The 14132-nt window shown below is 35.8% G+C and overlaps 1 protein-coding gene across 2 annotated transcripts in view; it reads right to left on the bottom strand.

Moving 5' to 3' along the window:
* Positions 1-14132, bottom strand: part of BAZ1A (bromodomain adjacent to zinc finger domain 1A) — a 90919-nt gene that overhangs the window by 34000 nt on the left and 42787 nt on the right. For both annotated transcript variants that reach the window (XM_045568789.1, XM_045568797.1), the window contains exons 6-10: positions 11124-11211; positions 7056-7190; positions 3401-3500; positions 2209-2375; positions 178-273 (exon numbers count right to left, since the gene is read on the bottom strand). In XM_045568789.1, the coding sequence (XP_045424745.1) occupies positions 178-273; positions 2209-2375; positions 3401-3500; positions 7056-7190; positions 11124-11211 (586 nt within the window). The remainder of the gene's footprint in view (positions 1-177; positions 274-2208; positions 2376-3400; positions 3501-7055; positions 7191-11123; positions 11212-14132) is intronic.

Here is a 14132-nt window from a genome sequence, read left to right as displayed (position 1 = left end):
AACACTAACAATGCTACCCTGGAATTCTAAATATAAAAATTTGCTTAACTGGCTATTTCCTCTCAGTTAAATATAAAGAAAAGAGGCCACTATTAAATAAAAGAAAGATTTCATCAGCCAAGCTGCACAGGGCATATAAAACATGTAAGTGCCAAACATCACATAACATGTTTATACCTTAAGATCATCACATTCCATATCTTCTCTAGGTTTACTCCATTGTTTTAAGTATTCCATGTATTTTCGCTTTTCTTCACGTAATTTCTCTCTTTCCTGAAAAAAAAAAAAGATTAATAATGCCTATCAAAACAATGATATAAAGACTGAAAATCCCTGGCACAGAAAAGCTCCTGAATAAATATTAATTTAATCTGACTCTGCCTATAGTAGCTCTCTCCCTACTTCAAATCAATTAGATCCGTCAGACAAGTACATTATGAGAGTACCTAAAATAAAATCTCCCCTTATATTTGTAATACATTTGTTATTTTCAAGATTCACTTGAATATGGTAACAGCCTAGAGGCACACAGAAGTAACAATAATTACAAGCATCAATATTAGAATACAGCGATGGACGACTTCTTATAATCCAAACTATTGCTCTTAACTCACTTGGTCTTTTGAAACCCTAAATTCTTGGTTCTAGTATTTAAAATTGAAAGATAAATGTTGATCCCCAAAAGTTTCTCTAACAAAGCAAAGTATAAACAAAATATTTCACTATTATTATTTCCCAGTAAGTATATTTAGTTTATGTTAATACTATTGTCTTTTGAAATTTAGGAACAACAATGGTAAACAGATATGTATTTATCAAAGTTTCAACATAAAACACCTAGATAGTTACAGAACTTACTGTGCTTTGAATAGTCTGCTTAAATAAGTCTCCTACCCCAAATAATTCTTGTATGACACAGTAAGATGAGCATTTTTATTCATTGTTCCTAAGAGTGTAAATAAGCACATTTGGCAAACGCTTAGCTATGTATACATATAGAAAGTTTTTAAAATGTTCTTACCCTTTGACCTATTATTTTACTTCTATAAATTTATCCTGGGACATAGTCCAAAAAAAGAAATGACTTTATGCAGAAATTTGAACACAGCAGTATTATTTTTGAGCAGAAAATTGCAAAGCATTTAGCTATAGCTGTTTAATGAATTATTATGCAGTCACTAAAAATTCCACTTAGAATATTTAATAACATGAAAGAATGTTTATGATTGTGTTAGATGAAAAAAGTATATAAAATTATAAATGGTGAATGATGTCCTTTTTTAAGGCCCAGAATAAATACTGGAAATAAATGAATCAAATTGTTAATTCTCTCTCTAAATGTTACCATTAGAAGACAGGTGATTTTTCTTTTTCTTTTCTTTTTTTTGGGGGGTGGGGTACAGAGTCATGCTCTGTTGCCTGGGCTAGAGTGCTGTGGTGTCAGCCTAGCTCATAGCAACCTCAAACTCCTTGGCTCAAGCAATCCTCCTGCCTCAGCCTCCCAGATTATAGGTGTGAGCCACTGTGCCTGGCCAACAGGTGATTTTTCTGTTCTCTACATTTTCTGGTGTAAACATTTATTAGACCTCCAACACCACCTCAATGGCCTATTTGAAAAAATTCAAGAAACTATAGGCAATTTAAATGAGCACAGTGTGTAACATGGTTCTCTAAGGCTACTTGTGAATATACCAGAAAACCTAAGAAAAAGACTGACTTTGGGAGGAAACCAGCTATAGAATTCTCTAAGGAATATCTACCACTGAAGATCATAATCAAAGATTTGCTGAAACACTATCATTACAGACACTTTATTTTTAAAGGAGGATAGGAATACTAATAAATTCTTATTAGTCATAGAATTTTAACATTTTTCAAACTATGCATTTTACCTTTTAAAGTTTTACATATATTATCTTCCCTAAATTTGAAAGTCTACATAATGAAGACAAACATTTAGAATTGCACTTTAAAAGAGGTTTTAAGTGAGGTATAAAGGCCGTAGACATATGTTGAAACTTAAATCATTTATTAAATTTTCCAAAGCAAAAGGGAGATAAAGCAATATTGCTAATCAGCATTCTATGCATTCATATTAATAAACAGAAATCAAAGTAGTGAAAGTATTTGAAAATTAACCATGAATTTAAATATTTAAAGCAATATTACTGTATAGAGAGAGCATAGCTAATATACTCAAATGAATACCTTTTCTCTTTCTACTTTAAGCCTCTCTTTTTCTTCTTTTTTCTTTAGTCTCTCTTCTTCAATAATTTTCTTCAATTCTTCCCGTTTTTTCTCTTTATCTTCCTTTTCTTTTTTCTTTGCCTCTAGGGCATCAGCTTTTTCTCTTTTTAATTTAGCTTTTTCAAAAGCTGTGAAGAAAATCAAACTTACAACTGTATATAGACAGAAAATAACACTTGGGTGTGTGTGTGTATGTATTTTTTTTTTTTGAGACACGGTCTCACTCTGTTACCCGGGCTAAAGTGCTGCGGCATTAGCCTAACTCACAGCAACCTCAAACTCCTGGGCTCAAGCAATCCTTTTGCCTCAGCCTCCTGAGTAGCTGGGACTACAGGCATGCACCACCATGCCCGGCTAATGTTTTTTTTTCTATATATTTTTAGTTGTCCACATAATTTCTTTCTATTTTTTTTAGTAGAGGTGGCGTCTCACTCTTGCTCAGGCTGGTCTTGAACTCCTGAGCTCAAAAGATCCTCCCACCTTGGCCTTCCAGAGTACTAGGATTACAGGCGTGAGCCACTGCACACAGCCAACAGTTGGTATATTTTGACATAACAACAGAATCCTGAAATAATTTAAGGTTAAATGACATTAGTAGAGACAAAATTCCTGGAGGGAGCCAGCAGGCGATTGAAATGAAAAAAGCAAATTGGCTGAGTTTAAGACAAACTACAGTACTGGGCCAAATATACCCCTGCCTTTGTAAGTCCCGACACTCAACACTCAAAGTGTGATCTGAAGACTAGCAAAGTTATCACATGGCTAAAATGCAGAATCTCATTCCCCACCCAGACCTACTTAATTTAGAATCTGCATTTTAACAAGATCCACAAGTGATTCATATGCATATTCAAGGGTGGGAAGTAATGTTTTAAAAGGCTGTATGAATCAAACAAAATGGCCGCAGTTTGTAAGCCCTGGAAACTCCAACTTCTGCTTAATTTAGCATTAAGCAATTTAATAGGGAATATGTTATACCCTGAAATACTGTTTTAAGAGAGGCATAGGTCTTATTAAAAAAAAAGTTGTGAGAGAAAAAATATTTACACTCCCAAAAAAAGAATCAGAAATGTTATTTTAGAAACATCCCCCACTCAGGCAGAGAAATAGTCTTTCTTGTTCCTAATCAGTTTTTAGAAATGTTAAAACTCACCCAGTGATTTCATTTCTTCTTGTTTCAAAAGTTTGTTTCTTTCTTTAATACCTTTGTTCCTATAACTTGCAATAGTATGTTTATTAGAAACACTGTCCTCCTAAAAAACAAAACAAGAAACTAAAGTTGTAAATCACATTATACAAACTGATGGCTTGCTTGGTTATCATAGTAAAAATAAAGAGCAAAAATTTAAAAGTCCTCACCAATTATACCTTCTTTATACTAAAATGAATTTTTTTTCTAAAGGATAGCTTAACTTTTAATAACCTTAATCATAGTAATAAACAGAACCTAGTTAATTCTATAGCTCTATAAATTAATACAAGAATATCCCAGGAAAAAATAGTTGGTAATATATAGGGAGAGCCTTACAAATATGCACTAGAAAAACAAAAAATGTTCCAGGTTACTTTATAAACTAGATGATATAGACATCAAATATAAAAGAGGGCTGAGCATGGTGGCTCATGCCTAAAATCCCAGCACTTTGGGAGGCCAAGGCAGGAGGATTGCTTTTCGAGACCAGCCTGGCAACATAGTGAGACCTTGCCTCTACAAAAAATAAAAAATTTAGCTGGGGGCAGTGGCATATGCCTGTAGTCCTAGCTGCTTGGGAGGTGAGAGCCTGTCTCTAAAAAAATAAATAGAAAGGCAGGAGTCCACTTGCTCAAGGCTTCTTGGGCATAGCTCCGGGTCATGATCCTCAAATAAAATTAAAAACAAACAAACAAACAAACAAATAAATAAATAAATAAAAATAAAAAATAAAAAAGGCATAGAAAAGACATGTCACAAACATTCTTGTGGCCAATATTAAATAATGCCAAATTTTATTTTTACTTTATTTCCTGTGAGAATAATGTCTCTAACCTGATTAATTTGTGTAGTATTCTTACTATATCTCATCTTATAAATGTAATAAAACATAAATAATACACTTAAATATTTGAGTACCTAGCATGTGCCAGGCATTGTACTAATCTTGGTGATAAATAAGATGGACTTGGTCCCTGCTTTCACAAATATTATAGTTTAGCAGGGAAGACAGATTTTACATAATTAAAATGTGAGACTGCTCTAATAGCTGAAGTTCAGGGTTCTGAGTAAACACCTCTTGAATCTCAGAATTTGGCTAAATTCTGAAATGGAAATTCTAAACAGCCAAAAGAGATAGTTGCGTTGGAGCTGGAAAATAAAAGCAGTAATTAATCATTCTAAACTTTAGTTATCTCATATTGAAAACTAAATGGCTAGAAAGTCAATGAATAACATTATCAATCAACATCATACTGTATCATGAAGCAAGGCAAAAAGAATACGAGGCTAGTTTTGAAGTTGGGTTCAAATCCCATCTTTTACATTATGTTACTTTGTGAAAAGTGAACTAATCTCTCTGAATTAATCTCCTCATTTGTAAATTGGGATCCTACCATTTTTTTTTAAGACGAGGGGGTGTCTTACTATGTTGCCCGGGCTGCACTTGAACTCCTGGGCTCAAGGTATCCTCCCACCTCAGCCCCCAGAGTAGTTGAGACTACAGGCATCCACCACAACACCCAACCTACCTTTTTTTAAAAGCTGTTTTGAGGCTTAAAGAAGACAACATATATAATAAAGGGCTTAGTGTACAGTAGGAATAAAATTAAAAGCAGTTTATTGTATTGAAAATTATTTGGAAGAAGGAAACAGGCTTCATCTGGGGTAGAAAAACTGTAAGCATGCCATTAAGAAAGTACTGATAAGAGAGAAAGAAGGGTATGAGGGAAAGGAAAGAAAGAACAATAGAACATTCTCTAAGGTTTTTCACTTTCTTCCTACAGCACAGGCAACTCTTTTAAGCAAACACTTAACCAAAACCTAGAAAAGACTCCAAGATTCTTCAACAAATTTCTAAATCATGCTGATTGTGCTGTAAACTATACTTAGAAGCAGTAGGAACCTGGCTTGTAAATCATTACAGCCATCAGCAATCCATAACTAGCAGAAGAAAACAAAAAGCAATGTATACAATGAGGGTAAGAGAAAATAAATAAAAAGAAAGGAATTAAAGGATTAGAATAATCCAAAATAAATATTCTGTAACTCAGGCAATTGCATCTAGTTTTTAGTTTGCCCAATTCCAGAAGCTTTCATAGTGTCCTTGCTCCCTGAACTAGGAAATGGCAATGACCCACCTGAAGGAAGAAAATTCCTTATTGCGAAAGATGAGCAAGATAAATTGAGAGGTGACCACAGAATTAAACACAGTATTCACCCTAAACTGCCTCTTCTCTTTCTGTTCTAAAACTCCCTAAGGAGTTTTCTTTAGAGAAGATTTACTTTGCATTCTATGGTTTCATTACATACACTGAATCAGTACACTTGGATTTAGGCCACCACTTTTGGGTTAAAGCCTATTTTCAGCCCCTACATAAGACAAATAATTAAATATTTAAGCTAATTGGATATTATCATGGAAAGAACATCTTAGTATCATTTTGATTGTATGGAGAAATTAGAGAGCCTCAAAAATAACTACAGATTTTTCTGCTTCATTGCCCATTATATCTTTCTATGTACTTATAGTTCAGCCATACTACAACTATACAACTTACTGATGCCATGCAAATGAATCCCTTATAATCCTTGTTCATGTTCTTCCTTTTGCCTCAAATACCTTTCCCATCACTTTGCCTCATCATTTGAAACATTATATTTTGTCTAGCTCAAGCATTATTGCTTTCTTTCTTTCTTCTTTTTTTTTTTTTTTTTTGATACCGTTCTCGCTCTGTCACCTAGGCTAGAATGCAATTGCATCATCAGAGCTCACTGCAACCTCAAACTCCTGGGCTCAAGCAATCTTCCCACTTTGGCCTCCCAGAGTGCTAGAATTACAGAGGCATGAGCCATCATACCAGGCCCATTATTGCTTTCTTAAAGCCCTCCATAATATCCTCCAGATCGGAATTTATCGCTTTTTATTTTACACAACAATTTTATAGTTTTTTCCCCACATTTTATCCTGCTTTATATTTCAGTAATTGCTTATATGCTTGCTTCCATTTTGGAATAAAATCTCTGTGGCATGAGAGCCATGTCTAATTCACATTTGAAACTTCTGTAAGCCTCTCTGCTGAGCAGTTATAACATACAGTACATGCTCACATTTTCTTATAAAGCAATAGGCGTCTTCCTACAGACTATGGGTGTGAGGGGAGCCAAACATAGCTCTTGATTCTGAACACTGTTTTCTTTTTTTTAATTTATTTTATTTTATTTATTTATTTATTTATTTTTTTGAGACAGAGTCTCGCTCTGTTGCCCAGGCTAGAGTGAGTGCCGTGGCGTCAGCCTAGCTCACAGCAACCTCAAACTCTTGGGCTTAAGCGATCCTACTGCCTCAGCCTCCCGAGTAGCTGGGACTACAGGCATGCGCCACCATGCCCGGCTAATTTTTTCTATATATATTTTTAGTTGTCCAGATAATTTATTTCTATTTTTAGTAGAGACGGGGTCTCACTCTTGCTCAGGCTGATCTCAAACTCCTGACCTTGAGCAACCCACCCGCCTCAGCCTTCCTGAGTGCTAGGATTACAGGCGTGAGCCACCGCGCCCGGCCTGAACACTGTTTTCTTAAAAGCTAAAATGTAGTTTTTATTTATTCTCTACTTACCTGACTAACAGATATTCGTTTAGGAGGTCTCCCTCTTCGTCTGTTAGCAGGACTGAAGATAAATGTGGGTGGATCGTCAGGGAAGAAATAAGAAAAATCTTGTTCTGCTATTTTATATGTTAAAAGAGATGATGCCTTAATAAAAAGACAGAGTACAATAACAACATATTAGTAAACCATATACAGATATGCTTAAACATATCATATGACCACTATTAATGCTGTTGAAGACCAAGTCAAAACATTAGCATTTTATGCATTACTATGTAGTGAAATACATTTTATTTGGTTTACCCAATCCTTTTTTAAACTATATAATCAGCCTTACCAGAAAGAAAGCTACAATTCAAAAATTACTTCACTATAAAATACCCTAACATTTGTACAGTTTCTTGTATTTCAAAAATTACATTTACATAATAATGTAATAAATAAATGTTTGTTTTGCTTTTCACTAATGCTGCCTGAGATTTTCTATGTAAATAAATAATCAATCCATTAAAAATCCACTGTAGCCGGGAGCGGTGGCTCACGCATGTAATCCTAGCACTCCAGGAGGCCGAGGCAGGCGGATTGTTTGAGCTCAGGACTTTGAGACCAGCCTGAGCAAGAGCGAGACCCCATCTCTACCAAAAAAAATAGAAAGAAATGAGCTGGACAACTAAAAATATATATAGAAAAAATTAGCCGGGCATGGTGGCGCATGCCTGTAGTCCCAGCTACTCGGGAGGCTGAGGCAGGAGGATTGCTTGAGCCCAGGAGTCTGAGGTTGCTGTGAGCTAGGCTGACTCCACGGCACTCTAGCCCAGGCAACAGAGCAAGACTTTGTCTCAAAACAAAAACAAAAACAAAAACAAAAAATCCACTGTATTAGCCAGGAATGGTGGCGCATGCCTATAGTTCCAGCTACCTGGGAGGTAGAGATGGGAAGATCTCTTGAGCCTAGGAGTTCAAGACCAGCCTGGGCAATATAGTGAGACCCCGTCTCTTAAGAAAAAATCCACTGTATTAACCCAATACATTTTTCCTAACCATCTACCAACTGCTGAACATTCAGATTTTCCTTCCAGGTTGGGATGATAAATGTTTTACATATAAAATTTTAAAGTTGCTCTAGATAACAGCAGAAATATTTACAAATTCCTATAAAGTTTCAACTCAGAATTTAAGTTCAAAAGTCAACCTCATTCTTACCATAAATGGTATAGTGCTAGATAATTGCTAAATCTAAGAGTTTAGTTTCTTTCCTTTTACCTTCCATCTGCAACTTGAAGTATAAAATAAAGAGCAATAAATTCTGATTGGAGGAAATTATGGAGGGCTTTAAGAAAGCAATAATGTGAAATATTCAGCTCACATTGGGGTAGGTATGTGCTAAGTAAAAAAGCAACAGAATGGAGCTAGGCACGGTGGTGTCCAATCCTAGACTTTTTATTATTTTTGGCCTAATGGCCAAGAGCATCATTCTTTCTTTCTCTCCAAAAACCAACACCCCAAAAAACACAAAGGCCATATACAGAAGTATCTTCCAGGAAATGTATAAGAAAATAATGATACAAAATAGGAACGCTTCTGGGAAATCAATTTCTTATTTAATATTTTTGTTGGTAGAACATAGCTTTTAACACCTAAAATTCAATCAATTCTGGCTATCATAATAAATCAAGAATCTATTAAGATTTTACATTAAAGCAGATTCCACTTAGATGGTCACATAACCCCAGACTTGCCATTTAAGTATGAATATAAAACACATGGGTGGTTTCTTCTCAAATATGTATGCACACACACGTGTGTGTGTGTGCAAGTACATCAAAACATCCACTAATCTTTTATTATACTCTAAGTGAAAATTTAATGTCACCTTAATTTTCATTTATTTATTCAGTAAAGTTGAGCTTCTATGTTTATTGACTTTTTCCTTGGTGAAATACTTGCTAACGTCTTTCACTATCATTTTCCAAATGGGTTCCTTTTGCTCATTGATGTGCAAGAAATCTTTGTAAATTAGGGGAATTGGCCAAATGGCTGTTTACAATATACATATACAGCTATTCATAAATTCACTGACTTCATGCCAAGTGCCAGGCACTGTTCTAGTCACTGTTACAAGTATCTAAGTCATTAAAACTTTCTGTAACCATCACTCAATTTGGCTACATGATATCCAACACTATAGATATAGCATAATTTAAGCATTTTCCTCTTGTCGAGACAGATACATAAATAAGCTCACATTTAAAAATTATTTTCCAGATGACTCTATTGTATGTTTTCTAGTTTTCACATTTCATTCACTGTGAATGAACTTTAATGATTTCAATTTGCCCTTTTCTGCTGGGGTGTTTATGTTTTTTTAATTGAGTTCTTCACTGTATTCACTGAAGTTATTTTTCCTCCAGCAATTGCCCTTGAAATCTATTCGTGACATTATACTGTCCACTCAATCTCATCCTTGGTTTTCTTTTTTATTGCTTTTCCTAAGTACTTAAGCATGTTTAACATTAACATTTGTTTCAACCAAGTGTCCCAGTTTTATTTATTAAATAATTTATCTTGCCTTTAGAGATTTGAAATGTTACTTTTCACATAAACTCATATTCTTTTTTAAACTTCTCTTCTTTTGATATAACATTTGCATACAGTGAAATGCACAAATCTTAAGCATGCAATAGCTGATTTGTGACAAAGGCAAACATTTCTCTAACCCACTCTATTGTTGTTGCTTCTTTTTTATTTTTTTAAGAGACAGAGTCTCGCTGTGTTGCCCAGGCTGGCCTCAAACTCCTGGGCTCTAGAGATCCTTCCTGCAGTAGCTGGGACAACAGGCATGCACTACCATGCCCAGCTCTATCCCAGTGTGAGTTAAATATTTCACACTTCAAAAATTAGTTTTAGTTTCCATTTAACTTTTTACTTACTATACAATGTAAGATCTCTAAAACTTGATTTGTTTCCCTCTCAATGGCTACTAAAATATAATCTATTTGCTCACTATTGGCATGATGCTCTTTTTTTTTTTGAGACAAGAGTCTCAGTCTGTTGCCCTTAGTAGAGTGCCGTGGTGTCAGCCTAGCTCACAGCAACCTCAAACTCCTGGGCTCAAGTGATCCTCCTCCCTCAGCCTCCTGAGTAGCTGGGACTACAGGTGTGTGCCACACATGCCCAGCTAATTTTTCTACTTTTAGTAGAGACAGGGGTCTCGCTTTTGCTCAGGATGGTCTTGAACTCCTGAGCTCAAGCAATCCTCCCGCCTCAGCTTCCCAGAGCGCATGGATTACAGTGTGAGCCACTGTGCCCAGACAGTGATGCTCTTTTTATTACACATTGTTCTCTTGTCTAAGTAGGATCTGTTTTGTTTTAGCATTGTTCTTTGAATCTATTTATTATTTGTAAGGACATTGTAGGTATTAGTATTAGAGAGCTATAGTTGCCCCACTCCATAACTTTTCCTTTTCCATGTTTTCTATCTATTCTGACCTGTCCTGGTTGATCTTTCCTTGTTTTTTTGAGACAGAGTCTCACTTTGTTGGCCAGGCTAGAGCGCCGTGGTGTCAGCCTAGCTCACAGCAACCTCAAACTCCTGGGCTCAAGTGATCCTCCCGCCTCAGCCTCCTGAGTAGCTGGGACTACACACATGCACCACCATGCCCGGCTAATTTTTCTATATATATTTTTAGCTGTCCATATAATTTCTTTCTATTTTTAGTAGAGATGGGGTCTCGCTCTTGCTCAGGCTGGTCTCGAACTCCTAAGCTCAAACAATCCGCCCGCCTCAGCCTCCCAGAGTGCTAGGATTACAGGTGTGAGCCACCGTGCCCGGCCTGATCTTTCTTATAAGGAAAAAATGTGGCAGTAACTGAGCCACCTAGGAATTCTAGCAATTACAAAACCAGCAATTAATCCAATAAATATTTTAAAAAGTAATAAAAACTGGCTATAATTTTTTTTAAAAGACAGCTATCTTCAACTATCTTTGAAATGACATTTCTGCAATGTTTTAACATTGTAACCCTACTCATTTCTCTTTTTTTCTTTCTTTCAAAAATTATTTCACTATTTGATTACCTTAATTTTAATGACTCCATCTTGTGATTCACAGTGTTGCTTCAGAAAAAGCTTTAGTTTATCACGAGAAAATAGGTGTTTTCTCCGACTATAGGGAGAAAGGTAGATAAAGAAGGTAGTGTTAGTATCAAAGAATTCACCCCAAACTCCATAATCTCTCTAAACTTATAACGTGAATTTCAACTCCAGGAACTGAAGGACATTTCATCCTCTAAATAGTATTTATGTAAAAGTTATGAGAAGCTTTATACAGAGGTTTTATGTAGGAAATTATAAGATTTACTTCAATGAATCTATTAGAAAAGTATATTATAAAAACAGTATATGCATTTGTTACTTAGGAACCATTTAGAAATCAGATAAACCTTAAAGAAAATATACTACAGAGAGTAAACAAAATTTTACAAAATTAGATTATCATCCCCACAAATATCACCATGAAAATTCTTTTAAAGATTACAAGCAGTAGACTACCAGATAGCATATAACTCTCAGCACTGTAAATCAACATTCAGATGGATATTGTAAACAGAGTTGAACAGCGTTGTTTCAATTTTTTTTTTCAGAATATTACTGAGGGTACAAACGTTATGGTTACATGAATTGCTTTTGTATTGTTTCAAATTTTAAAACATTTTGCATCTAAATCTCATACAGCAGCCAACAAATTAGTGGGATGAAAATTAAAAAGAATTAAAATTAAGGCTGGGCTCACACCTATAATCCCTAGTACTCTGGGAGGCCAAGGTGGGAGGATCGCTTGAGCTCAGTAGTTTGAGACCCTGTCTCCACTAAAAATAGAAAAAATTAGCTGGGCAACTAAAAATAGGAAAAAAAAAAAAAATTAGCCGGCTGTGGTGGCACATGCCTGTAGTTCCAGCTAATCAGGAGGCTGAGGCAGGAAGATCACTTGAGCCCAGGAGTCTGAGGTTGCTGTGAAATAGGCTGACGCCACAGTACTCTAGCCCGGGCAACAGAGTAAAAATCTGTCTCAAAAAAAAAAAAAAAAGAGAGAGAGAAAGAAAATTAAGATCCTTAAACATACTATTTTTGATTCTCTCTTGCCTTCAAATTAAAAATAACAATCACAAGAAAAAGAAACACTACCACAAACAAAACAAAAACAATAAAAAACATGCACGTATTTCTGGAGAAAAGTAAATTTTTTTTTTCTTTTTACCCCACTGCCCACACGCCACCCAGAGGAGAGGAATGGGCTGGGGGAAAGTAAATGTTTTAACTGAATTCAACATATGCCTTTCAAGAAAAAGCCTAGTTTAAAGCTTCTATGAACTAATAAACCATATAGGAGAGTTTTTAAATAGTGGCCCTCCCCAAAATGTATACAGTTGGCTCTCCATATCCATGGATCAAAAGCATTTGAAAAAAATTGTTTCTGTACTAAACTCATACAGATTTTTTTTTCCTTTTCATGATTCCCTAAACAATGCAGTATAACTACTATTTACATGGCATTTACACTCTATTAGGTATTAAGTAATCTAGAAATCATTTAAAATACACAGGGGAATGAATTTGTGTAGGTTATATGCAAATACCACACTATTTTATATCAGGGACTTGAGCATCCACAGATTCTGGAAACCAATCTGCCAGGACACCAGGGACAACTGTATATGTTTCTTAGACTTGAAGTTCCATGAGAACAAGGACCCCATTTCAAGTACCCAATAGCCACACATGGATACTGACTATCACATTGGACAGCACACATAATATCTGCATTATCACAAAAAGTCGTACTTGTCAGTGCTACTCTAGCATTTCAAGTCTTTTTTTTTTTTTTTTGAGACAGTCTCTCACTCTGTTGCCTGGGCTATAGTGCCGTGGCCATCAGCCTAGCTCACAGCAGCCTCAGACTCCTGAGCTCAAACAATCCTTCTGCCTCAGCCTCCCGAGTAGCTGGGACTGCAGGCATGCGCCACTAGGCCGGACTAATTTTTTCTATATATTTTTAGTTGTCCAGCTAATTTCTTTCTATTTTTAGTAGAGACGGGGTCTTGCTCTTGCTCAGGCTGGTCTCGAACTCCTGAGCTCAAACGATCCGCCCACCCCAGCCTCCCAGAGTGTTAGGATTACAGGCGTAAGCCACCGTGCTCGGCCTTCAAGTCTTCTTTATTATAGGAATATTGCCATCTCTTTATTAAAAGAATATTGCTGTACTATCTTTTGATGCTAACAAAGAGCTACAAGTCATTTAAGTCTTCTATTATCAAGTATAACTTTCTCATCTTATAATTCTTTGGCTCACCAATTAAGAAGGAAATGAGCTAACAAGACTGTAACCCAGTCTAGCAGAATAATATTTAAAGTTTAAGTCAAAAAGTAAAAATATAGGCCGGGCGCAGTGGCTTACGCCTGTAATCCTAGCACTCTGGGAGGCTGAGGCGGGTGGATCGCTCAAGGTCAGGAGTTTGAGACCAGCCTGAGCAAGAGCGAGACCACGTCTCTACTAAAAATAGAAAGAAATTATCTGGCCAACTAAAAAATATATATAGAAAAATTAGCCGGGCATGGTGGTGCATGCCCGTAGTCCCAGCTACTCGGGAGGCTGAGGCAGGAGGATCGCTTAAACCCAGGAGTTTGAGGTTGCTGTGAGCTAGGCTGACGCCACGGCACTCACTCTAGCCGGGGCAACAGAGTGAGACTCTGTCTCAAAAAAAAAAAAAAAAAAAGTAAAAAGATCTATCTGCTGTCTTTCAAAAAAAAGTTAAAAAAAAAGAAAAATATTAAATAGGGAATTACATTACATAAATAACATATCTTGAACTAAAAGCAAAACCAAAAAAGACAAAACTCAACTGTTAATAAGGAAAACATCTATAGTCTCAACTATTCTATTCATTAGCCCATAAACTAAATAAATTAAAGAAGTTTAAGTAATCCAGGAACATTCACTTGAGAATACTAGTTTTTCAGTACACTATAAAATGTAGAATGCTCTAGAGATCTCAAACTAATCATGGGCCCCCCTGATGCAACAAACTA

This window comes from Lemur catta, chromosome 1 (assembly GCF_020740605.2).
Source record: "Lemur catta isolate mLemCat1 chromosome 1, mLemCat1.pri, whole genome shotgun sequence".
In the NCBI taxonomy this organism is placed as follows: domain Eukaryota; kingdom Metazoa; phylum Chordata; class Mammalia; order Primates; family Lemuridae; genus Lemur; species Lemur catta.
Note: the sequence above shows the minus strand (reverse complement) of the source record. Positions and strands in the feature narration are given on the sequence as shown.